Source organism: Vidua macroura, chromosome 16 (genome assembly GCF_024509145.1).
Source record: "Vidua macroura isolate BioBank_ID:100142 chromosome 16, ASM2450914v1, whole genome shotgun sequence".
NCBI classification, from domain to species: Eukaryota; Metazoa; Chordata; class Aves; order Passeriformes; family Viduidae; genus Vidua; species Vidua macroura.
This window is the reverse complement of record NC_071586.1, coordinates 15407845-15433308: the sequence shown is the minus strand read 5'-3', so window position 1 is coordinate 15433308 and position 25464 is coordinate 15407845. Positions and strand designations below refer to the sequence as shown.

General features: G+C 54.3%; 1 protein-coding gene and 1 long non-coding RNA gene across 4 annotated transcripts in view; one reads left to right on the top strand and one right to left on the bottom strand.

The window, feature by feature from the left end:
* Positions 1-8741, top strand: part of HS3ST6 (heparan sulfate-glucosamine 3-sulfotransferase 6) — a 35734-nt gene extending 26993 nt beyond the window's left edge. Inside the window, exon 2 of the mRNA XM_053991541.1 lies at positions 7439-8741. Within this exon, the coding sequence (XP_053847516.1) occupies positions 7439-8057 (619 nt within the window). The 3' untranslated portion in view covers positions 8058-8741. The remainder of the gene's footprint in view (positions 1-7438) is intronic.
* A 13080-nt stretch (positions 8742-21821) lies between these two features.
* LOC128815501 (uncharacterized) lies at positions 21822-25463 on the bottom strand. Of its 3 annotated transcripts, none has more exons than XR_008439660.1 (4): positions 25377-25460; positions 24568-24700; positions 24345-24493; positions 21822-23717 (listed from the first exon to the last, which is right to left on the bottom strand). It is a non-coding gene; the product is annotated as an uncharacterized LOC128815501 (long non-coding RNA). The 3 variants fall into 3 exon arrangements; XR_008439661.1 differs by having other exon boundaries at positions 24568-24674; positions 25377-25457; XR_008439659.1 differs by lacking the exon at positions 24568-24700 and having other exon boundaries at positions 25377-25463.
* Between the last annotated feature and the right edge of the window lies 1 nt (position 25464).

The window sequence follows — 25464 nt, the reverse complement described above, 5'->3', positions numbered from 1 at the left end:
AAGGGATAACCAGGATGAGGAATAACCAGGAGGAGGGATAACCAGGAGAAGGAATAACCAGGAGGAGGGATAACCAGGATGAGAAACAACCAGGAGAAGAAATAAAGAGGAGAAGGGATAACGAGGAGAAGGGATAAAGGGGGGAAGGGATAAAAAGGAGAAGGGATGACCAGGAGGAGGAATAAAGAGAAGAAGGGATGACCAGGATGAGAAGGGATGACCAGGATGAGGGATGACCAGGATGAGAAGGGATAACCAGGAGCAGGGATAAATCCTCTCCAGTGCAGCTCCAGCTGCAGGAACAGCCTTTGCTTTCCTCTGAGGACTCCAACCCCGAGCATCCCCTCCTGCAAACAGGGAGCAAACCCAAGAGCTCCATCCCCCATCCCGAGCAGAGAATGGAGCTGGAGCAGCTTCCCAGGCTGGAGCTCAGGGCCACTCCTGAGCTCCCGAGTCCTTCAGCAGAGCCCCCCGGGGCCGGGGCTCGGCGGGGGCGTTGGTTTTGTTTGATTTCCTTCCCCTGGAAGGCAGGAGCCGGGGGGGGGGGGGGGGGGGGGCTGGGGCAGCCAAGCCCTTTAATTGTGTGCAATGAAGGCTGACAGTGCCGAGGCACAGCCCTTAAAAGGGGTACTGAACCTTTAATTCCTGAATAAATCATCTCCAGTCTGTTGCTCCTTCATCTGCAAGCTGTTTGAGCGGGGCACACGGGCACTGCTGGGAAGGGTCATTTGGAGATCAGAGCCCTGGGCTGGCCCGGGTCACAGGCAGGACACCTGCCACAGCCTGTCCCCTCCGGGAATCAGAGGGACACCGGGGAGCCGCCCAGGAGAGCAGATTCCTGATTGCTGCCACGCTGAGGGGCTTCATTCCAGAGGGATGGAGAGCAGCCCTGGACACAGCCCCAGCCCAGGGTCACACCTGGGACGTGCCAGCCCCCAGCCCCCCTCTTCTGAGGGGTTTTTGGGCATTCAGTGCCCCACCAGGCTGGGCACCTTCCAGCCCCCATTTTCTGAGGGGTTTTTGGGCATTCAGTGCCCCATCACGGCTGGGCACCTTCCAGCCCCCATTTTCTGAGGGGTTTTTGGGCATTCAGTGCCCCACCAGGCTGGGCACCTTCCAGCCCCCTTGTTCTGAGGGGTTTTTGGGCATTCAGTGCCCCACCAGGCTGGGCACCTTCCAGCCCCCGTTTTCTCAGGGGTTTTTGGGAATTCATGGAGCTGTTCTGTTTCCCACCTGTTTTCACCCAGGCACAGTGGCTTCAGCTGCATTTTCACTCGCAGTTATTCAAACCCCACCAGGGAGGAGTCCCTGGGGGCTTTTTTTGGGCTCCATCAGGGAGGAGGAGCCCCTGGGGGCTCTTTTTGGACCCCATCAGGGACAGACCCAGCGGTGCTGGCTGTGAGGGGTTCCTGCCAGTGTCACTGGGGAGTTCAGGTGGCATTTTTGGGGTGACCCCATATCTTGTAGCTGCTGCACAGTGGAGAAGGGTGAGAAGGGGTCATCCCAAACCCCATTAAGAGACCAAAGAGCCTCTTCTCCAGTGCGGGGAAAGAGCTGTGCCCTGATTGAGGCTGATTCCTGCTCTCCATAATCCACCTGTCACCCTAACGACCCGGCTGGAATAACCATGCAAGGAAAACGCCCTCCAGGGCCTGGAGCTGCCCAGAATTGCAGCCTCTGACCTTCCACATGGGCAGGAAACGCGATGGAAATTCTGGGTTTTGGGAACTGAAGTGAGGGTTGGGGGGACACGGCCTTTTCCACACCTTCCTCCCGGGAATCCTGGGATCCCAGGGGGTTTGGGAGACTTTTCTGCGTGGGAAAAGCAGCCGTGTTCGGCAGCCCTGGTTCTTGTGGGGGTTAATAACCGGGTGTCGGGTGACTGCTGAGAGCAGCCGCCCATTAGAGATGCAAATGTTGGCTCCGGCTTCCTTCTCCCCTTGCCTTCGCTGCACATCTCCAGATCTGGGTGCCACGTCCAGCCCGAACCTCCCAGAGCCCCCCGCAGACCCCAGGGCAGCCTCCCCCCCCTGCTCTGCAGCCCCTCGGGGAGGGCTGGGGGGCTCAGACCCTCCGGGGAGCAGCCGTGGCACAACCCACCACCCTTTTCTCCTCCTCTGGGACTCTTTATCCACCTGAACCCAGCCCAGGGACTCCGTGGGGTGGCACTGGGAGAGCTCTGGGGTCCTTTGTGTGGAGCAGAGACCCCCCAGCCGTGGTCCTCTGCGGGGTGAGGGGGGAATTTGGAGCTTCTGGGGGGCAGAAGGAGCCCCTGGGGATGCTCCAGCTGGGAGCACGACCCGCCAAACCCCCTCGCTGATTTCGTGTATCAAACGGTAATTAGGAGCAAAGGGCAGAGGGGTGCAAAGGAGCATTAATAAATTATCTGCCTGCTTGTTAATTGACGTGTCTCAGTCAGCCCGTGGTGGAGCCCAGGGCTTGGCTCCCCTTCCAGGCGCATCACAGCCTTGTTACTGCCCTCATTAGCATATTCAGGTCTCCCTGCTTAAAGCCAATTAGCTCCCGGCCAGGCCTGATTGGGAAGCCGCGGCCTCATTTGCACATTTTTGAATTGGTGAAAGAATCAAAAATAATGGAGGTGGCTCGGGGATGGGGAGCGCTGGGGGGGCTCTGCCGGCTGGGGGGCACTGCCAGGACCTGCTGGGGAAGGCGAGGGGGAGCGGCTCGGTAATTAGGATAAAAAGGAACGAGGGCTAATTTGGTCCCGGGCGGCTTGGGGAGCTCATCCCTCCCGGTTCTTCCCTTCCCAGTTCATCCCTCCTAGCTCATCCCGTCCCAGTTCTTCCCTCCTGGTTCATCACTTCCCAGTTAATCCTTCCCAGTTCACCCCTTCCTAGCTCATCCATTCCCAGTTCACCCGTCCCAGTTCATCCCTTTCCCATTTCCCTCTCCCAGCTCTTCCCTCTCCCAGCTCATCCCCTTCCCAGTTCATCCTTTCCCAGTTCAGCCTCCCCAGTTCTTCCCTCTCCCAGTTCTATCCTTTCCCAGTTCACCCCCTCATAGTTCATCCCTCTCCCAGCTCATCCCCTCCCAGTTCATCCTTTCCCATTTCATCCTCTCCAGTTCTTCCCTCTCCCAATTCTTCCCTCTCCCAGTTCATCCTTTCCCATTTCAGCCTCTCCAGTTCTTCCCTCTCCCAGTTCATCCTTTCCCATTTCAGCCTCTCCAGTTCTTCCCTCTCCCAGTTCATCCTTTCCCAGTTCAGCCTCTCCAGTTCTTCCCTCTCCCAGTTCATCCTTTCCCAGTTCACCCCTCCCCATTTCAGCCTCTCCAGTTCTTCCCTCTCCCAATTCTTCCCTCTCCCAGTTCATCCTTTCCCATTTCAGCCTCTCCAGTTCTTCCCTCTCCCAGTTCATCCTTTCCCAGTTCAGCCTCTCCAGTTCTTCCCTCTCCCAATTCTTCCCTCTCCCAGTTCATCCTTTCCCAGTTCACCCCTCCCAGTTCACCCCTCCCCAGTTCAGCCTCTCCAGTTCTTCCCTCTCCCAATTCTTCCCTCTCCCAGTTCATCCTTTCCCATTTCAGCCTCTCCAGTTCTTCCCTCTCCCAGTTCACCCCCTCATATCATAGTTCATCCTTCTCCCAGTTCATCTTTTCCCAGTTCACCCCTCCCAGTTCACCCCTCGTGCCCTGCGCGGATCCTGCGGGAAGGAGAGGTCATGGAGAGAGGCCCGGGATGGGGCCAGCAGTGCTGCCCTCCCGTTTTTGGGGAGCAGGGCTCTGCCAGGTCCCGCAGCAGCGGCAAGCGTGGATTTGGGGCTGGGTGTCCCTGGCTGCCGCCTCGCACCCTTTCCCCAGCGGAGGTGCTGCTGTTTGAGCTGCCCGAAGGAAAAGGTCGCTATCTGCCACTTCCCAGCGCGGGTCCCAGCCTGACAACCGGAGAGTGGGGCCACAAAGGCAGCCTTGTCCCGGCCGCGATAAGCCCGGGCCACGATTCATATGCAGATCCGGCCGGTACCGGGTGTCTGCCGCCGCGGGATAAATCTGTCCCGAGCCCGGACCCCCCCCCCTCCGCCTTCCAAACTATTTTACATTTACACAAAAACGGTTCTGTCCCCTCCCGCTGCCTGTCACCCTGCCCGCGGGGGGTGTCCCCTGTCCCCTGCCCGTCACCGCTGAGCTGCGCTGGGTTTGTCCCCGGCGTCCCCTGCCCCATCCCGGTGCCTGCAAGGAGCCACTTTGCCCTGCAGACAGCTCTCAGCCGTGTCCCCCCTCTGGCAGAAACCTCTGCCTTTCACCCCTTTTTGGCCGGCCTTTTTTTGTCAGGGCTCATTTTTTTAAAAATAGTGATGGAGGGGGGATTTTTTTCCCCCCTTTTTTCCTCGTTTTGGTGATAACATAGAACCTGCAAGCCTTGACCCTGTGTCACCCACCCCCCTGGCCCTGTGTCACCCACCCCTGAGCCCACAGCACCCATCATTCCCACGTGTGGCTGATCTGGGGATTTGGGCTCTCCCAGCTCAGGCTGGAGCTGGATCCCTGTGGAAGTCTCTGCCTGGCATTGCCAGGGGATGAGCTGCAGGCAGAGCCTGTCCTGCTCTCCTGCTTTGGGCCGGGATAGAGTTAATTTTCCTCCTGGAGCTGCCCTGGGTGATAACTCAGGGATGCTTTGGGCTGGAGACTTATTTATCTCCTCAGAGTGCATCCCCTGATCTCTCAGCTCGGTGCTGGGAGGAGTTCTGCTCCAAAACTCATCAGGAATCGTGAACCAATTAACTCTGGAAAGTTATGTTGGCCCAGTTTTTGAAGTCTGCTTTGATTCCCTGCCTGCTGTGGCTGTTAATCACTATTTAATGCAGCTTTCTGCATTTTTATCATCATTTTATCTGCTGTAATTTATTGTGTGTTACCTCAACCGAGGAAGCATTTTCATGTGTTGAATGTCTCCGTGTAGGAAGCCTCTGCTCTGATGCCTCTCAAGTGCCAGTTGTTTTATTAATTCAAAACAAACATTTATCAGCTTAACAGAGAGGCAAAAGGGTTTTATCCCTCCTGCTGGGCACACAGTCTCCTCTGGAAATCCCAGTTCCTTCCAAGGCTCCCCCACTGCCGTGTCCTGTACCTGCAGGCACTGCTTGGCATTCCCACGCTGCTCTCTTAGGGTCAAGAAGAATTAACTGTAAATTTAATTAAACTTCCTAATGTTTGGGCTAAAGTGGAGCATAACAAAGCCGGCTCTGCTCTTTGCCGGTTTAAGCCAGAGCTGGAGGGAGCTGGGTGTCATCAATAATTAACCGGGCTAATTTAGGGGAAGTATTAGGGCGTTAATGAAAATGTGAAATGTTTAATTATTGCGCGAGGAGCCGGGAGTGCTTGGGCTGCTGAGGAAGAGGAGGTGTTGCACAATTAATTGCTGTTCCCAAGGGGATCCCGGGATGTCCCCGGGACGGGGCAGTTCAGCGACTGAAGGTCCCACCACGGGAGCCGCTGGGAGGCCCCTCCCAACCCGGGCTTTCATTAAAACTTCTGTTAATTACGCTGTGATTAAGCTGTGGATGGTGCGGATGGCCCTGGGGGGCTCAGCCTGGCCTCGATGTCCCCCTGCAGGAGGAAGGGAGGGGTAAGAGGGGTTTTCCAGGGCCGGGCTGTGCTTTAGCCTGGACTCTCCGGGTCCCCCACGCCCCGAGTTTGCTGTGGGTAATAAACAATTAATAATAATTGGGTAATAAACAATTTATTGCCCGCTGAGGAGCGGGACTGGCTCGGGTTTGCTGCGAGGGTTGGGGTTGGGTGAGGATGAGGAGGGAGCCGTTCGGAAATCCCAGGGAACCACGGCAGGGATGCCTCAGGAAGCTGCCAGGAGAGGCTGCTGAAGCAGCCTGGAAAGCCCTGCGGCATTTTCTGAACGGAATTAAAGTTCAGGATGCTTGGCTGGCCGGGAAGCCCCAGCAGGAGGCTGGGTGGAGCCGTGCTGTGCTCCCAGTGAATCCCCATCCCCTGGGATTTCCTTGGCTCTGGACCAGCCCAGGGATGGGTCTAATCCCTGCTCGGGAAGGTGCTTCTTCTGGTAAGTGCAGTTATTTGGGGGAAAAGCGCTGGAAAGGATGGGAAAAGCAGCCGTGGCTGCCCTGGGATTCACGGCTCCTTGAAGGGCATCCCGCTGGTGCCAAACAGAGGGGCTGTGCTGCCAGGTGAGGGCACCAGGGACAGGAAGCGGCTCTAAAAACGCTGGCACTGTGCAAAAATTAAAATAAAAGCGGGGGGGGTGAAAGCCACAAACGGCTTCTGCCTCTTGTATGGGGGAGGGAGCTGTGGGGACCCAGCGTCGCTCGCAAATGCTTTTAATAAAGTGTTCTTTCCTGAGGCCGGGGGAAAAATCCCAGAAACCTCAAGCTTTTCCCGTGACATAAGGAGCAGATGCTGCTGGGCAGAGCCGTGAGTGGCCCAGCACAGCCCTGTCCCTGTCCCCAGCCGCCGAGGGGACCTGGCAGGCACAGCCCGAGCAGTGGGATGCAATTCCGGGATGCAATTCCCGGAGAATCCGCGGCTGCCCCTGGCACTGTCCCAGGCCGGGACGGGCTTGGAGCAGCCTGGGACAGTGGAAGGTGTCCCTGCCCCGGCAGGGGTGGCACTGGGTGAGCGGTGAGGTCCCTTCCCAAACATTCCAGGGTGTTGTGATTCTCCTCGGAGGTGGAAGGGGAGGGCAGCGGGGCAGGTGCCTGTGCTGGTGGCAGGCAGGACCCGATCTGTCACACGGGGTGACGTGGCTGGGTAATTTCTGCGGCAATTAATGCCTCATTAAAGTGCACGAGGGAACAATCAGAGCAGCGAATTTTACCCGGCACAATGGCTGGGCCCTCAGGGTTTTTCTGCCTTTCTTTTGAAAAGGAAACAGTCTTTTTTTTTGGCTTTAACTGCTCGCTGTCTGGAGGCAGAGGAGGAGGGAGCCTTGGTGGGCATCTCCATTCCCAGCTGGTGCTTGGGCATCACCCCCAGTGATGATGGGATTTTCCTCTGCAATCCCACGGGGCGAGCTGAAACCTCCAGGACGTGAAATCTGACTGGAGGCAGGGATGAACGCCAGCCCCGTCCCAAAATGTTTGTGTTGAGATGCCCATCACCCACTGCAGCTGGGGGCAGGGGGGATTTCCAGGGCTGGGAAGGAATTCCAAGGAGGAGCAGCAGCCCTGTGGATGCTGCTGGTGGGGCAGGGTGACAGGGAGCTCCTTCCCAGACTCCGGAGGGGACAAAGGGAATGCTGAGGTGGGCAGAGAGCCTGGAGCTCGGGGGCTCCTGGGAAGGGCTTTGAAGATGAGGAGGTGACCGAGGCGTGTGACAAGGTGGGGCAGGAGGGAAAGGAGAGATGTGGCTGTGGCTGGGAAGCCCTTGAACATTTGTGGCCGGGTTTTGGGTCCTGTTCCCACCCCTTGTGACATCAGGTGGGAGCAGCTGAGCCCTGACCGTGTCCCTCTCTCCTCAGGAGCCTGATGCCACGGACCCTGGAGGGACAGATCACCATGGAGAAGACCCCCAGCTACTTTGTCACCAAGGAGGCCCCGCGGCGCATCCACAACATGTCCCGGGACACGAAGCTGATCGTGGTGGTGCGCAACCCCGTCACCCGCGCCATCTCGGACTACACACAGACCCTCTCCAAAAACCCCTCCATCCCCAGCTTCCAGGCCCTGGCCTTCAAAAACCTCAGCACGGGACTGATCGACACGAGCTGGAGCGCGGTCAGGATCGGCATCTACGCCAAGCACCTGGACAACTGGCTGCAGTACTTCCCCCTCTCCAAATTCCTCTTCGTCAGCGGGGAGAGGCTGGTCAGCGACCCTGCCGGGGAGATGGGCCGTGTCCAGGACTTCCTGGGGCTCCAGAGGGTGGTGACAGACAGACATTTCTATTTTAACGAGACCAAGGGCTTTCCCTGCCTGAAGAAGCCGGAGGGGGGGAGCAAACCCCGCTGCCTGGGGAAATCCAAGGGGCGGCCGCACCCCAAAATCGACGGGCAGGTGGTGCAGCGCCTGCGGGAGTTCTACAGACCCTTCAACATGAAGTTTTACCAGATGACAGGGCAGGATTTTGGGTGGGACTGAGCCCATCTCCAGGGCACGCTGCCGGGCTGGCACCTGGGCTGCCAGGCCCTGGGATGCCCGTGGTCATCATTGTCCAGGGATGCCCATGGTCATTGTGGTCAAGGGATCCTCATGGTCATCATGGTCAAGGGATGCTCGTGGTCAGTGTGGTCAAGGGATCCTCATGGTCACTGTGGTCAAGGGATCCTCATGGTCATCATGGTCAAGGGATGCCCGTGGTCATCATTGTCCAGGGATGCCCATGGTCATTGTGGTCAAGGGATCCTCATGGTCATTGTGGTCAAGGGATGCCCGTGGTCATCATTGTCCAGGGATGCCCGTGGTCATTGTGGTCAAGGGATCCTCATGGTCATTGTGGTCAAGGGATGCCCGTGGTCATCATTGTCCAGGGATGCCCGTGGTCATTGTGGTCAAGGGATCCTCATGGTCATCATGGTCAAGGGATGCCCGTGGTCATTGTGGTCAAGGGATCCTCATGGTCAGTGTGGTCCAGAGATGCCCATGGTCATCGTGGCCCAGGGATGCCCGTGACCACCCCACCAGCACCCTCCTCCCTTTGTTCTAATTTATATCGGACCTTTTCTGGCAAGAAACGGACTTTTCTGGAGTAGAGAGAAATATTTAATAAAAGCACAGATGAGCCCTCTCCCCTCCCTGAGCAGATTAAATATTCTTCCATATAAACCTTGCTGATCTCCATGAACTGGGAGCGCTCTGGGCGGGAGGGTGGGTTTGTGTGCCCGGGGATCATGGATCCACCACCCTGAATGAGACCTTTGGAAACCTCTGGGACACGCAGCCAGAGGGGTTTTGCTGGACCAGGTTCTGGGGGTGACACAGTCCCTGGTGGGCAGGGGAGGGCTGGGCAGCAAACCCCAGTCCTGGGAGATGTTTTGGAGGTGGAAAAGAGTCCGTAGGAATTTCCCAGCTGAGCAAAACAACGAACAGCAGCAGTCCTGAATAAATGCCAGGTCCTGGCTTAGGGAGAGGGAGCTGTGGGTCACCTTCCCATGTTCCTTGAGTGGCCCAGGAAAATTCCAGCTTCTCCACAATTTACCCATCTCTGCCCTTTCAGTTCAATAATCTCAATAGTTTTTCAAATCTGCAGCCATCGAGGGTCATCACGGGAGGCTGCAGAAATTACTTTAATCTCTACCAACTAGTTTTCCCTTAATTAAAGATGGGGAAAACATTTAATTAACCTCTAAGATCTTATTAGTGACTTGTATTTGTCTCTTTAATGAGCTAATTATGAGTTTTGGAGGGCCCTGAGGCCCTGCATTGTTTGCAAATCTGCTTTGGCTGTGGTTTCTTCCACCATGCAGCACATCCCAAACCTGCATCCCAGAGCTGCCCGTGCTGCTCAGGTGCCTCCTCTCCTCGCTGCTGCTGCTGCCTGGGCACGATCAGCGAAGCAGGTACCACTTCTGGGATGTGCAATGAGCCTCATCCTTTCTCCTCCCAGCTCCGGGGTGGTCTCACACCCACCCCTGGTGTTTCATCCCGCACAGCTCTCCCTGTCCCGGGTCCTGGCACCTCCCTTGTGTCCCTGGAGGTGACGATCGTCTCCTGTCCCATGCTCCGGGCTGCAGGTGAGGTTGGGCACGTTCCTCTTCGTTCCCAGGACAAGTGACACGTGCAGGGACAGGCTTAAGGTGACGCTGGAGGGAAAAGCAAGCAGCTGCCAGTTTCTGTGTGGAGAGGGGCCATCGAGGTGACAGCCCCCAGGGGCTTTGTGCCCGGCATAAATCGGGATATTGCCAAGGCAGAGGGAGAGGAGATGAAACCAGGACTGGTTGAAATCCCAAAGTCCTCAGGGTGGTGCAGCTGTTCTGGGGTGGGCTCAGCACCCCATGCCCAGTGCGGGGTCCCCTGGCTGTGTCCCCCCAGGCCTGTGACCCCTGGCCATCACCCAAGAGAGGTGGGATGGACTCAGCACCCCCTGCCCTGGCTGTGTCCCCCCAGGCTGTGAGCCCCGGCCACCACCCAGCAGAGGTGGTGTCAGGAACAGGACATCACTCCCGGCACTAGAAGTGATTTCAGCATTTATTATAACAAAAAGAAAGGGCTAAAGCAAAGGGCCCACGGGCTGAGCAGGAGCGTTGCCCTCGAGGATGCTGCGGTGCCAGCAACGTCCCCGACGTTCCAGGCGGAGCAGCACGGGTTCAGTGGGTCACATGCCCCTTTTTATGCTGTTTTTTGTCCCTTTGGATCCGTTTCTGTTTGGATCCTTCATTTGCATGAAGGTTTAAGGTGCTTGATTGGCCCATGACAGTTCTGTCCAGGCTGGCTCGTGTCGCTGGGGGGTGGTGCACTTTACCTAGGTGTAATACAGAATCACAGGATTACAGAATAATGAGGATGGAAGAGACCTCCAAGATCATCCAGTCCAACCTGTGCCCTAACACCTCAACTAGACTATAGCACCAAGTGCCACGTCCAGTCTTTTTTTAAACACATCCAGAGATGGTGATTCCACCACCTCCCTGGGAAGACAATTCTAGAACTTTATTATTCTTTTGGTGAAGAATTTTTTCCTAATATCCATCCTGTGCCTTCCCTGACGTAGCTGGAGGCTGTGTCCTCTTGTTCTGTCCGTGCTGCCCGGTGGAAGAGACCGACCCCACCTGTCTGCACCTCCCTTCAGGGAGTTGTGGAGAGCAATGAGGTCACCTCTGAGCCTCCTCTTCTCCAGGCTGAACAACCCCAGCTCCTCCAAACGTTCCTCACAGGGATTGTGTTCCCAGCCCCTCTCCAGCCTCGTTGCCTCCTCTGGATGCGCTCGAGCATCCCAACGTCCTTCCCAACCTGAGGGGCCAGAGCTGGGCACGGCACTCGAGGTGTGCCCTCAGCAGTGCTGAGTACAGGGGGACAATGACCTCCCTGCTCCTGCTGGCCACACCATTCCTCATCCAGGCCAGGAGCCGTTGGCCTTTTTGGCCACCAGGGCACGCTGCTGGCTCACGTCCAGCCGGCTGTGGACCAGCACCCCCAGTACGTAGAGAACCGTATTTGTGACAGCCACCCCTTTAAACCCCTTTGGCCATAACCAAACTAACAGCACACGCTTAACAACTCTCAACTATTTTACAACAGTTTCTAACCTACTTTTAACAGTGGGATGGACTCAGCACCCCCTGCCCCGGCTGTGTCCCCCCAGGCTGTGACCCCCGGCCGCCGCCCCGCCGGGGGTGGGATGTCGGAGCGGCTGGAGCCCCTTGTCAGCCTCGCTGGCAGCTCCGCATGATGGACTGCGCTCTGCTTGTTTAGGTTTTGTTTCAAGCCACGACATTCGACCAAATTATTCTCCGCGAAGGGCTTTAAAGTTTCCCAAGTGCCTGTGAAAGCCTGGAAACGCTGATAGTGATCCTATTTCTCAGCTGAGTGACTGCATTCAGCCCCAGCCATATTGATATGCAAAACGTTAAGGGTCCCGGCTCTAAAGATGGTTTCTGTCTGCCCTGTGAAAGGGAACCATACTTTTTTAAAGCCCGGCCCTTTCTAAAGCCGCACAATACCATATAGACTATGCCATTTAAAGCATCTGAAGCGACCCAAAATGTATTGAAAGCTCGCTTTGCAGACTCATTAAGACTACTCAATGCGCTCTGGCAAATACCGTGCCAGGGCTGACCGCACGGATTAAGACTTTTGAAGTGTTACACAAACCCCCTGCTTAAACTAATTGCTGCCCCGCAGCTCACGAGGTCAAGTATTTGTATTCATTGCCTCCGAGAGGAGCCACTTATGGCTCTGTCCAGGTGAAGTCTGCACTTCATTAGATCAAGACAATAAAAGCAGCTTTGGTAGGAAGGGGATGAAATCTCCCGGCTCCTGCTCTGAGCCAAGCACAGGCTTAAGTCCACCTCGGCGGAGTTTGTGGTGCTTTCAAGAGCTCCAGTGGAGCGATGTGCTTCCCAAAAAAAAGTGTTTCACTGGGGACGGTGGCGGCAGCCCTGTCCCGCTTGTGCTGTCGTGGAGGGTTCGGCTTGAGCAGAGATTCCTTGGAATTCCGAGTGCTCACTGAGCACTTCTCCACTGGGACGTTTCATTCTCCAGGGTCATGGAATCCTGGAATGGTTTGGGTTGGAGGGACCCTAAAGCCCACCCTGTGCCACCCCTGCCATGGCAGGGACACCTTCCACTGTCCCAGGGTGCTCCAAGCCTTGTCCAACCTGGCCTTGGACATTGCAGGGATCCAGGGGCAGCCACAGCTTCTCCGGGAGGAATTGCTCTGAAACTCCCACAGAGGCTCAGGGACAGGTGTCACTGCTGGATCTCCCTGCCCAAAACCTCTGGGAATAAAAGTTATAATGAGAAGATGCTGAGCTGTGCTGGTGTTTTCTGGGACAGAGGGAGCTGGGGCAGTTGCTTGCTCAGGGGATGATGGCAAAAACCCCGTGCTCGTGGAGCTGCAAAAACGTCCCTGGAGCACCAGGTTAATTGGGGAAGTGCCAGAACAAGAGGATGATGAAGATCCAGCTTTGCAGCCAAGTATGAAATGAAGTTTTCATCCCTGTCTCAGTAAACCAAAGTTTCCATTTCTAAACCCAATTTTGTTTTGAAAATCCAGCTATCCAAAGTTTTGTGGTTCCTGTGCTCTGGGCCTCCCTCTCCATTCCACTCCATGAGCCAGGAAGAGCAGGGCTGGAAGAGCATTCCAAAAGTTTTTATTTACTCCTTTTTCTGTTATACCAGATTTAGGAGGACAGAAGGGAAAGAACAAAAATAGGGAAGAAAGAAAAAAAAAAAAAAAAAGCTCCAAAAGCAAGAAGTTAAAACTTCCCTGCTTTTGCGTGGGTCTGGAGATGAGGAGAGCAGCAGGGCTGATTTTCAGGCCCACATTTCATCTTGTAACAGGGAAACTCCTGCTCTCCCCTGGAAATGCCCATCAATTCCCATTCCCACACCTGGCCCACACCACATTGCCCAGGTGAGGCTGGTGCTGCCAGGTACCTGTGGGCTATAAAAGCTGGGAGGGGGCCCTGGGGCCTCCCTGCAGGATTTCCCCTGGCTCTGCAGGGTGCAGAGGCTGTCCTGGCTCAGGGAGCAGGAGCTGGCACTGCCTGGTAAATGGGGGGTGCTGCCAGGGGTGTTGGGCATCCTTCCTGCTGCTTTTGGGGGCTGCAGCAGCGTGGCTGTGTGCAGCCATCACGTGCAAATGCCACATTTCTGCTCTGATTTGAGAGAGCAAGGCATTGCCTCGCTTAGTGAATTTCTATCACTCGAGAGAACAAATTGATGCCTTTCTGGCAGGATTCCCCCCAGGCCCTAACTGTGAACCCTCATGGCTGTGGGGTGGATGGGGCACTGCCACCACTGCTCCTCTCCCAGGGAATGGGCACACATGGAATGGGCAGGAGGAGGGGCACGGCTGGAGCCTTTGGGGCTGGCTCATGGTGATGCCACAGGAGAGAACAGAGCTGAAAGGGCTGATCCAGCCCCATTTTTTCCCCAGTTTATGTGGCTGGGAGTGCTGGTGCAGATCACTAAGCTAGTGAGGGGAAGGGTCAGGCTGGCACAGCCAGCTCTGTGCCAGCACTGCCATCCAGGCTGGCAGCCACGCCTGGAAATCAACAGTGAGGGAATTTCCCCCTTTTACTCTGAGTTTAAACTTCCATCTGATGGCTGATTGCTGAAGACCCCCCCTGGCAGCTGCAGCACGCTGCTGGCAGATGCCAGAGGGAAGGAAAGTGTGAGGGATGGAGGGCAGCGGGAGAGAGGCCGGGAAACTGGGAAACACTCCTGGTGGGGATGGGAAAGGGGCCTGTGCAACAGTCAGCCTTTAATTAAGGGTCTTTAAAGAGTTTTCCCAGCTGGTTAACATTGCCTTGCCATACTGGAGTGGTTTAGAAGCAATGCTCCTTTGGAGTGATTCCCTTCCTGTCAGCCCTGTGTGTGTGTGAGGAGTCCTGGTCCCTCACCCCTCTGGAAAAATGGCACAGAGAAAAATGAGTCCATGCCTGGCTGGAGAGGACAAGGAGAGCCCTCCACCCTCCCAGGGAGAAGCTCTGTTTTCTCTGCTGCTTGCTACACCCAAATGTCTTTAAAGCAGCTCAGCAGCTGGAGGGGGGTGTGTGCCAGTGGCACCACCTGGGGCTGGAGGGCACAGCGTGTGCCACCCAGCACGGGGCACAGCGTGTGCCACCCAGCACAGGGCACAGCGTGTGCCACCCAGCACCCAAAGGCTGGTTTGGGAATGCCTGAGCCAGCCCTGGGGTGGACACTGGTGACAGGAGCCAGCCCTGAGGGCAAAGCTCCACCTGAAGTGCAGGAGCCCTGTGGGGTGCTGGGGGTGCCATGGGGCACCCAGACCTCCCTGGAGCTGCTGCCTCTGTCCTGCTTCTCCTGCTGCAATGAAGCTGCAGAAAGGAGCTCTGGAGTGACAGCACTGCCCTCCTGCCAGCTGGGGCCCGGCTTTGCCGTGCACATCAACCTGCTGAAACTTCTCGGGGACTTATTCCATCCCTTTGGGCTTTGTCTGCTCATCCCAATCCTCCCAGAGCCTTTCCTTCCTGCAGCCCACACTGGAACTGCCCTGTACAAAATCCTCTTGGGGGCAAGAGCAGAGCTGCCCATGGGCTGTGAGAGTGGGCTGGGGACTCTGGGGTCCTGTCCCTGTTTCAGCAGGAGGTTTGTGGGTGCCTGAAACTCCTGCTGAGGTTCCAGCCTCCAGCTGCATTTGCAGAGCAGGTGGTGATGCAAAGCCAGCTCCAAGTGTGCTGAGAGTGATTTGCTCCCCCTTTTCCAGAAAAGCATCCCCTGGCCACTGGAGCAGGGAGCATCCCTGCAGTTTGCTCTCCTGCTCCCTTCATCCAAGCTGGGGCTGAGGGATGCACAGCTGAGCACCCTCCTCCTCCTCTCCTCATCCTCTGCGTGTCCCTGCCTCACCACAGCATTCCTAGCTTGAGGTTCCCCACTCTGTCAGCTCCAAGGACATGGATATTGCTGGGGCTCCCTCTGCTCCCACAGCCTGCTTTTATCTCTGGAAAAAAAAAATCCTAATAAAAGCCAAAAGGCAACTTTAATAGTGTAATATTAGAGAGGGCTGGGAGGGAAAGGCTCCTGCCTGGGGCCATGGCACAGCTGGGGTCCCAAGCACGGATCCACGCTTCCATTTAGGGATGCATGGTGAAAATGGGGGGAAAACCAAATTAAATCAATGTTTGCTAGGCTTGGCTGTGCTCAGGCAGGGGAGGACAGGGAGGGGGAGCCAAGGCTGAGCCTCCTGTTACCTTTAGGACAGGTATTGGGGTTATTCTGAGGGAAGCCCAGCTGTGAACCTGCCTGTGGAAGGTGAGATCCTGGAGCAGCCTGCCCAGGGATGGGCATCCCTCAGCAAGGGGCACAAGCAGGCAGCAAAGTCCAGGCACAGGCTGAAGTAACCAGTGGAAAACATTCCAAGTCCGGAGAGGCTTCGCAATAATTTCCACATTCCGTAATTTTTCTCAGGAGGGGAAGAGAGGCAAGCCTGGAATAATTACCCACACAAGCAGCCATTGAAGCGTTCTGTGCTGTGAGTACTGATCACTTACTGTACTTAACAAGACAATTTTGGCTCTCGGCGCATAAAAGCAAGCAGTGATTAAAGCTCTTGTTTGCAAGATCCATGAGCCAAAGCACAAAAGTCTGTTGCTAGATCCAAATGTGGACTTGGCAAGCGGCTCCTGCGCGGGGAGTGAGCCAAGGTGGAGTGGCTGTGCTGGGATCCGTGGGGCTGGGGAGTGCTGCAGTGCTGCTCCCCCATCCTGCCAGCTCCAGCTGTGTGGGGTGACTTGTGCTCCCAGCCCCGGGGCTGAGCTGGGATGTGCTGCAGGGACTGGAACCCTTTGGAGCAGGTGCTGAGCTGGACATGGGGTCCGTGGGTGTCTGCTGCTGTCTCCCTGTGGAGCAAGAGAAGGTAAAAGGCCCTGGTGTGTGCAGGCAGTGCTGCAAAGTGAGGGGCTTGGCTGGAGCAGAGCCTCTGGCACCTCATGCTGCCCGGATTTGGGAATCCCAGCCTGGGGATTCTGGGTTTCCAGGGTGTCTCAGACTCTCAGCTAAACTGAAGGAGCTGTTCCCTGCTGAGAAGCCCTTGGGATATCAGGATTGCCCACGGGTAAAAGTGATGAAAGTGTCCTTTGTGCCGTGCTAGGCACCACCCTGCTGGAAAATGCTGCTCTGAGATGAACTGGGACCAGCAGGGCCAGAGCTCCCAGCAGCACTGGGGGGGTGTTACTGCAGCATCTGTCAGGATCCCTGGTCAGGAGCCTTCTCCCAGCCTGGCTTTGTGGCTGACACGTGAGTTTGATGCCCTCTGGGCAGTGATATTTTGGCAGCAAAGCCCAGAGGAGCTGGCTGCGAGTTCCAGTCAGTCCCACAGGTACCCTGTGGTGCTGAGCTCTCCCCTAAACCCAGGCACTGGTGCCTTGCAGGGATGGGCAGCCCTGGGACACCCAGGGCAGGGTTTGCTGCAGCACAGCCCTGTCTGAGGGGCTTTATTTTACCCTGAGGGTATTCATACTGCCGATGTCAGTGGTGCAATGCCTGGTGTGAGTGTCCCAGGATGGAATCCGAGTGTTGATGTCCCTTCATGGCTCTGCACTGGGCTGCTGGGAGAGCTGGTGCTGGTGGGATGAGCTCTGCCTGCGGTGCTGCAGCACTGCTGGGGGCACAGGGAGCTGGGAATGAGCTGGAGCCAGGATAGGTTGGCATAAATCAGTTTAGTTCAGAGCAGCTGTGTGATTGAGATCAGGTCAAGATCTGGTTCAGATCTTCCTCTGTGCTTGTTAAGCTCCTGTCCATGAGGACAGTGTGGGTTCACCTCGGAGGGAAGATAAATGAGTCCCAGTGTAGCAGCACTAAATCTGTTTGGCCTTGTGCTGGGCTTTCCAGGACAGGGAAAAGCATCCAGGGAAATCCTTGGGACGGCTGAGCTCTGTATGGAAGCAGCATGTAGAGTCCCCTCTGGCCTTTCCCCTGGAAAAAAAGCCAGAATTCAGATGCTGAATAAATTCCACAGGCATTACCTATGCTAAATGAGCAAGTGCTTACACAGAGATGTTACTGCTGCCTTCTCCCCAAGCATCAACCCAAGTCAGGTCCTTGCAGAGAGCTTTATTTCAAGCAGTGACCTCCTGGCTGTCCTGGAGCACTGAGGCTGCTGTGGAGGTCCAGCTCCTGGTGTGGCTGTGTCCCTTGGGTGCCTCTGCTCCAGCTTGGATGCAGGTGAGCAGTTGCTTTCTGTTAAAATCCTCCTGGCAGGAACTGGGAGCATGCCATGGTGGGCAAAGGTGTCCTGAGGGATGTCCCTGCAGCACTGGCCATCCTGCCAGCCCAGGGCACAGCTGCCACCAGGACCCACCCGGGAGATGCACTTGGCTTTCTTGGCTTCATTTGAGATGGAAAAGAGCATTTCTGGGGCAGATCTGGCAGCACTGGAAGGGCCCTGGCAGATGGGCAGCCTTCATCCATGGCCCTGCTCTCTTGGATGAGTTGTGCTTGTTGGAATTATTTACTGCATTGGTCGATAAACACTCTGGGCACTGGGCTGTATTTCATGAACACCACACTCTCCATGTGCCTGCTGTTATATTTCAAGAGCATAAATAACAGTGGGGCAGCAGCAGAAATTAAAACCAAACACACAGAAGGATTTACACCCAGAATTTTTCAACACAGAAAGGAAGGAAAAAAACACCCCTGGGCTGTGCCCCTCACTTAAACCTTGCTCCCGCCTTTCCTGGGGTGCCTGTGCCTCTGGCTTTGCTCCTGCCTCCAGCTGAGGGGATTTTGGCTGTTTCTGGGAAGCCACCTGCTTTGCCCACATCCCCTCGTGTGCGGGGACACGGTCCCAGGCTGGCTGGTGCCACGTGCCGTTCGAGAGCCCCCCTTGGCACATCCCGCCTGCCATCGCGGTGCCACCCCGGTGTTTGTTTTCCTAGCGAGGAGGAGAACATCCAGCAGCATGTGCTGCAGTCTCCAGGTTGTTTGTTTTCCTTTAAAATGCAATAGAGAGCTAATTAGATGAAAACAAACCCTCCTGAAGAGCGGGGTTACTCGGAGCAGGCAGCCAGGGCTCTGTTGCCTCCCCTCTGGTAGCGTTTAAGCGTTTCCCCCGCATGGGTGACGCAGCCGTTCCTCATAAATCAGCGGAGGTAGGAGCACATTTGCTCCCCTGGCTTTGAAGAGGCGTCAGATCTCCGAACAGAGGCTTCTTGCTGGGTGATCCTCTAGGGCTGGTTCTCATTTCCTTGTAGGAGGTGGGTCTGGAGCCCATTTTGTGCATTTGGGAAGGCTGGCAGGGGGGGAAGGGGGAGGCAAACGAATGACTTTGCTTCGTTGACAAAAAAAAATTTAAAAAAGCTCAACACCATGAGCACTGTGCTCCATTAACGTCCCACTGACACAATTATTCACCAGGAAAACGCAGATATTGATTTGGCAGGAACTGCACGTGCCATGGCAGGGCTGAGGCTGAAGGGATCCATAAACTGAAAGTGGGCTCCCTGCTAGCCTGGGGTTGAGTGTGAGCCTGCCTGGGCTAAGGCCACACCACTTGAGGTACCGCTGTGGCTTTCACCCCTCTGCTGTCACTGCTGGCTTTGCCGTGTGCCCAGAGCCATCGGGGGGTGGCACTGAGGGCTGTGCTGCTCTTGGTCCTTGGGAATCAGCCTTTGGGGGAGCCACGTCCCAGGGCATGGGGATGAATGGGGGTACTGGGAAGGGCAGCTCCCATGGCCAAGGAATGGCATCTTGTGCATTTTAATAGATGAAAAGCTGCCAAGGTGAGGCGTCGAATGCCCCAAAAATTGAGGCTTCCTGTTCAGTTCTGCCCAGTTTTTATGCCTTGAAGAGAAGGTGTTGATGTACACCAGTGGCACAAGGCATCCATTGCTGTGCCAGCCATCCTCATATCCCTCCCAAATCTCTCCTGTGCCTCTGTTATCTGGGAAGGGCTCAGAGACGTCTCCCTGAAGAAACTTCAGCTCTTGCTTTAAAATGAGGCATTTTCACCACCTCTGTGGCAGCCTCTGGGTGTGCCTGGGCTCTGAGGAGCTGGACACCCTCTGGATGTGGCCTGGCAGGCACTTCCACCTGGGAATGACCCGGCTGCTGCCCCGGGGGAGCGTGGCTGGCTGCAGCCAGAACCTCTGCGCTCATCCCGGCAGCAAGAAACTGCCGGCAAGAATTTTCAGGAATTCATCTGGCAGGTTTGGAAAGGTAAGGGCAATGCGAAGGTGGAGCTGGAACATTTCTGCTGCGCTTGGGCCCTTTGCAGCGAGAGGAGCTGGCAGCAGGAGAGCTGCTGAGTGAGGAGCCGGCGCTGCCATATGGAGCTGCTCGCTCACGGAAAGCTCAGCCGGGGCCGGGGCTTGGCAGCCCCGCCGCACAGAGCCCTGGGTGGGAATAAATGTTACTCCTCGGTGTTACTCGGGGTTGCAGGATCCCGCTGCAGGCAGAAAGAGCTGAGATTTGGCCCCGCTTCAGCAGGGCTGAGCTGGGGGAGCAGCGCTCGAGTGACTCCCCAGCAGAAATCTTGTGCTGAAACTCGCTCTCTGCTGGGTGTGAGCTTTCATCTGGCTTGGCTTTTGTGCCTTGGATCACCCTTGGCCTTCCCAGTGGAGGCGGCCTCCTGTGCTCCATCGAGTCTGTCTGAGGCAGGAGGTTTGTAGAGGGGATTTGGGATCTGCTGAGGAAGGTGGCAATGGGGAGGCTGAAACAGGCTGGCAGGGCTGTGTGTTATTTCTGGTGATAAGAGCAGGGAAGGGGGAGGAAGTAACTCACTGGAATTGGAATACTGGGCATTTCAGAATGGTAAAGTAAAAAAAGCCCAACCAAAACTGATTTTAAGCAGAAAAAGTCTGTGGGAGTTTGTAGTCTCAAGGTCCTACAGAATCTGAGCATGGGAGATGAGATGAGGAAAGCACATGGTGCAGGGCTGAAGTCACTCTGCTGCTGTGAGATGGGAGATGCATTGGAAGGCAATCAGACCTGAAGTCTGCAAGTCCCAAACCCACCCCCTGCATCCCAGCCCTTCCCTGCTGCCTCTTTCAAACCATGGGTTTGTGGCTGCCCCTGGATCCCTGGCAGTGTCCCAGGCCAGGCTGGACAGGGCTTGGAGCAGCCTGGGATAGTGGAAGGTGACCCTGCCCATGGCAGGAAGGCTGGGACTTTGTGAGCTTTAAGATCCCTTCCAACCCAACCCATTCCAGGATTTACCCATGAGATGGGATCCTGACCTGTTCAGGGTTTTCACCTGCATGGCACTGGCTGCTCCTCTGCTCCTGCCCTGATCCCTAATCGAGCTCGAGCTGCAGTGGAGCTCCATCAGGGACACATTTGGCCTCCAGCCTCCTCACACAAGGCCAGTTCCCCCTTTCCTCCCACAAACAGGGAGTTCAGTGCATCAGGGAGCCCCTGACCCAGGACAGCGACCATAGAGGAGAGCTCCAGAAAGGAAACGCTAATGGAGAGCGAGACAAGAGCAAATCCAAAAGAACAGAGGAAACCCTTGTTAGATCAGGGCCGAGCCAGTGGGTCTGGAGGTAGTTAGAGCTGCACAGAGCACAGCAGTCTGTAATATTTTATTCCAGGGATATATATTTCCGGGACAAGTTGTTAGATTGACCTCTAGTGTTCATTTTCTTAAGGGAGAGCTCTGTGATCCAGTCCTGGTTTGATCAAGTCTCGTACCTTTGCACTTTGAACAGGCTTTGAGGGGAGGTTTTGTTTTTCTAATGGATAAACCCTCCAAATGTCAGCGTGGGTCTGCAGGAGTTTTCTAACGAGCTGCCTGACAGGCAGCCAGGAGGGCTGTGGAAATGTTGACACACGATTCCCTCGGAAGGGCTGGATGCAGTCCTGGCTCTCGGAGGCGGTGGGAGCCCTGCCACCACCAGGCCGGGGCCAAACGCTCAGCCAGGAGATCAAAGGTGGATTTGTGCTGGAAAGTTTAGCTTGGATGGGCCCTTTGGATTTCTCTGGTGTTCCCTTCACTGGATTCTGTGGTGAGGGGAAAAATTTGATTTATTCTAAGATCCCAGTTTTCTTTTACGGCCACCCCCATATGTCCTTGGGAATTATATCCTAAGGTTTCCTCCTTGTGAACTGCAGGGATCAAGTTTTAGGTTTGGTTGGAAACTGGAGCAACTGGAGGTTGGAAGGGTTTTTCCCAGTATTGTCACTGGGAGATGCTCATCCCGTGTGTCCTAATTGGTACTGCTCAGTCTCATGTGTCTCCAGCTGAAATCCAGATATAATTTGGGTTTGATTTCATGGATTTGAATGGCTGGAAGTGTCTGAATAGCAGCCAACAATGCTAAATATCTTCTTTTCTTCCCCCCTCAACGCATTCTTCCTCTGTGTCAGGGAGCTGTCACTACAACTATTTTTAATTGTTGTGTGTTTTAATTCATGATGTTTTGTTGGAAAATATTCATCACTTGTTTGCTCAGAGAGGGAGGAGGAAATTCTGGTCTTGGGGAAAGTGATGAAAATCCAAGTCATTTCACTGAGCTCACATTATTTTGGAATTATGTGCAGGAAAAGTTATTCTCTAATAGCCTGAAGGCTCTTAAAAGAAGAATTTTGAATTTCTATAGTCTCAGTCAAGTTCAACAGCAGACTGAGGGCTTTAAATCTTGGGCAATCAAAGCCTGAGCTTCAAAATAGGGAGAAAATTGAAGAAAAAAAGCCTTGTGTCAGTGCTTTCAAGCAGTGAGTTCCTATATGGGCATCTTATTCTGCCTTTTTGGTAGGGAAACTACACAGGTTAGTTCTGGAATAAGTTTATTTGCTAATTATACACTGAAAATAAGCTGACTGCTTAGTGATGATCCAGAAGGTCTCAGATGTCAGCTGTGGTGTTTCTATCGGGCTGTCACTCTGCCCTGGCACCTGAGGGGAGCTGATTTTGGTGCAGGGCCTGGTGCTGAGGGCTGCTGTTCCTCCCCGGGATGTGCCACATCCTTTCCGTGACATTCCTGCTCCACCACTGCCACAGAAGGGATTAATTAGTGTTGGAATAATGAGGAGCTGGGCTCGCTGATGAGCAGACATCACGAGCCTGGGAGGGACAGGAGCGATGCAGTGCCAGGCTCCAGCCCTGACAGTGCCACTCCCTCCCTGCCTGCGGGCACAGCAGCTACATGGCCCACAGAGATTTACACCTGAAAAAAAAGCTTTTTTTTTTTTTTTTTTTTTTGACTTTGCCAGAAATGGAGCTTTTCTTGGCATTCCCAGCAGAGCCCCTGGCATGTGGTTCTGTTTGCTCATGCCTATATTGGGGTCTGAGCTCCCTGCAGGCTCCTGCTGCTGCCACGTGCATGCACCAGCCTCAGGTCTTGGCACCTTCCCTGGCCCCAGGAAGGCAGAATTAGCCCAGATGAGGTGGGAACCAGCCATGGGTCGTGTAAATTTTACAACAAGGCTCTGGGTTGTTGTGTTTTTCCATGCTGCGGGTGGTGGTGCTGCTGCTCCCACTGAAACAGCACTGGGATGGTTCCAGCGCTGGGGACCAGGATGGGGGAGAACCAGGCTGGGGTGAGAGCTGAACAAAGACTCGGAGAAATTTAGATTAAATATCCCTAAACACACACTGAGCACCTGTTGGCTGCATCAGCACCTGCATTGCTGCTGCTGAAGATGTCCATAATTACTCCATCAGCACTCCCGAGGCTCTGCCAGTTCAGGTATCAGCCAAAACCACTGAGCACCTTTAATAATTTGCTGCTTTTAATGCATTCAGTCAGGCCAATTACATAAAATTACATGTCTCCCCTCTCCATTTTACCAGTTCTTTTGGTCCTAAGGATGTATAAATATTCAACGAGCCCTCTCAGTAAATGCTGTGGGCAGCAGAAAATGCACAGAGCAAATATTTTTATATTGCTCTGGTTTTGGAAATGATTTCTGAAATGTCCCTGCTAGTGCTGGACTTTCTTCCCCTGAAAGCAAAGTGTACCCATGGTCACGTAACAAATTGCTAAAGTGAATTATGAAATGGCATTTGCACTCCTTGGCCATGCCAATGAGTGTAATTTAAATAAATCTATTCATGAAGGCCTAATTAGCAGGGACTGGGCAATTTGCAGCCGAGGACGGGAAGGCTCTGCCAGTCACAGGCGGGATCGGCAGAGTGCTGAGTGCCGCTGAAGTGCTGGAGAGTTAAAATCACTTGGAGCTTTCAGGGATCAAGCACTAGATCAGAAAAACACTGAATTAACACTGTTGCTCTCCCTCGGGGGCTGGTGCTGGAGAGGGGAGCTGGTTCTGTGTGGCACATGGATTTTAGGAAACCTCCTCTGGCCTTTCTCTGGCCTCTGTTTTCCCAGCTGTCAAAGGGAGATAACGATGCTGATTTCTTTTTGAGACCACTTTAAGGTCAGCTGAGGAGGAAAGGTTGAGTAAAGCGGGACACAAGTTGAATAACATTTGTTTTTGCAGATGCTCTCCAGTGTTTGTATTGAAAATTCCTGACTGGGAGAATCAGCTGGCTTTGTAAATCAGCGGGATAAAGGCAGGTTAGACATTTGCTGGTTATAAGCACCAAAAAAAGGTGTTATTTGTTTGCAGTAACCACAGAAGTCCCTGGCTGTCCCTGAGGTGCTGTGTGAACAGCAGAATTCTCCGTGTCACCTGAGACAGGTACACCCATCAAACGAGTCCTTGGCTCAGTATCTGCAAGGCAGAAATTCAGCATCTAATCAGACATCTCCGAGGGAAAGAACCCGGCCTCACTTTGTCCCCTGCCTTTGTGCATCCTGTCACGATGGCCCTGATAACGTCTCCCCAGCAGGAGCTATCCTGGGAAAGTAAAAAGCAGCTTTTTTTTTTTTTGTTTTTTGTTTCCCCCAAATGTACATTGAAAATAGGAGTGGAAGCAGCCCACAAAGCAAACCCTCCCGGTGATTACGGGGAGCCGAGGAGAGGCACAACAGCACCCTTGTTCTGGTGGCTTTGAAACGCAACAAAGGCCTGGAGGGGACATGGCAGGGTCGGGTTTCACCTGCCCTTTGTGCCTGTGGCAGAAAAGCAGCTCCACCTGGACAAAACCCACTGCAAGTGGGGACCTACCCACGCTCAGGATGCCAGTGGGTTCTGCAAGGCTCCACTGCAGCAGGCGTCCCACCAAAACCTTGCTGAGATACTGGACCAGCTCAGCTCCTGCGAGCCCCTGGGCTGTGCTGCTGATTTGTCACCTTCTGCAGCAGTGGACACCCCCCAGGTCTCATTTCAGGGATTTTTTTTTTTTTTTTTTTCCCCTGTTTTGCATTGCAGCCGTGGCTGTAAGAATGAGACTTGTACCTTTGCCAGTGTCCAGGTTCTCGTTCCCGTTCCATGAGGATCTCATCACCAGGCTCATTACCCTCTGCTTGTTCATTAGCTTGAGATAATGAAAACAACAGAACTGACAGAAAAAAAATGCCATGTTCCGTTCAGTGGAGACATCAAACCTACAAAACAAAATTACATCCATGGATCATACTGTATAAAAGGTGAACTAAAAAGAAAAAAAAAAAAAAACCACCCAGGCTGTCAGTTCCCTGGCATCCTGTTTGTCAGCAGCATGGGATAATTATTGTGGATTTTTTGTGACACAATAAATATGAGAGCACAGGTGGGATCCATTTTCAGCTGTTTAATTGAAGAAATGAAAGATCCTGTAATACAGAGTCAACACACAGAATTTGTCAGGCTATGCTGAAAACTTCCAATAGGCGAGACCTTGGAGTTATAAAATTACTCATCAGGAGTAAAGTTTTTTATGATGCAGGAGTGAAGGGTATTGATTTTATAAAATATAATTTTATATTCAATATAAATGGAGAAAACGGCTCAAGCCAGCTTTCTGCAGAGCCTGAAAGTATAGGACTATTGGGTGCGAATCAATACAAATAATATCTTTAAACCAGAAATTTTGATTAATTTATAAAATACCGGCTGCAACTTTTTTTCCAACATAAAAAAAAAAAAGGAAGTAGGGAATAAAACATAGCCAACATAAAAGAAAAAAAAAAAAAAAAAAGGAAGGAGGGAATGGTTTCTCCAGAGATTTCTGTGACTTGCTTTGTCTTGCTGGTGTGTTTGTATTTGTCGAATGAACCTGACTTTAAATTCCTGAGCTGGTAAGTCACAGAATCACAGGATTCTTTGGGTTGGGAGGGACCTTAAAAACCATCGAGTTCCATGGGCAGGGACCCTTCCATTAGCCCAGGCTGCTCCAGCCTGGCCTTGGGCACTGCAGGGATCCAGGGGCAGCCACAGCTGCTCTGGGCACCTGTGCCAGGGCCTGCCCACCCTCCCAGGGAGCAATTCCAGCCCAAAATCCCATCTAACCCTGTTGTCAGCTCCTCGAACCGGGGATTCCAGGCCTGCAGGAGATCCCGCGGAACGAGCTGGGATGGGAGAACATCTCCCCTCAGCC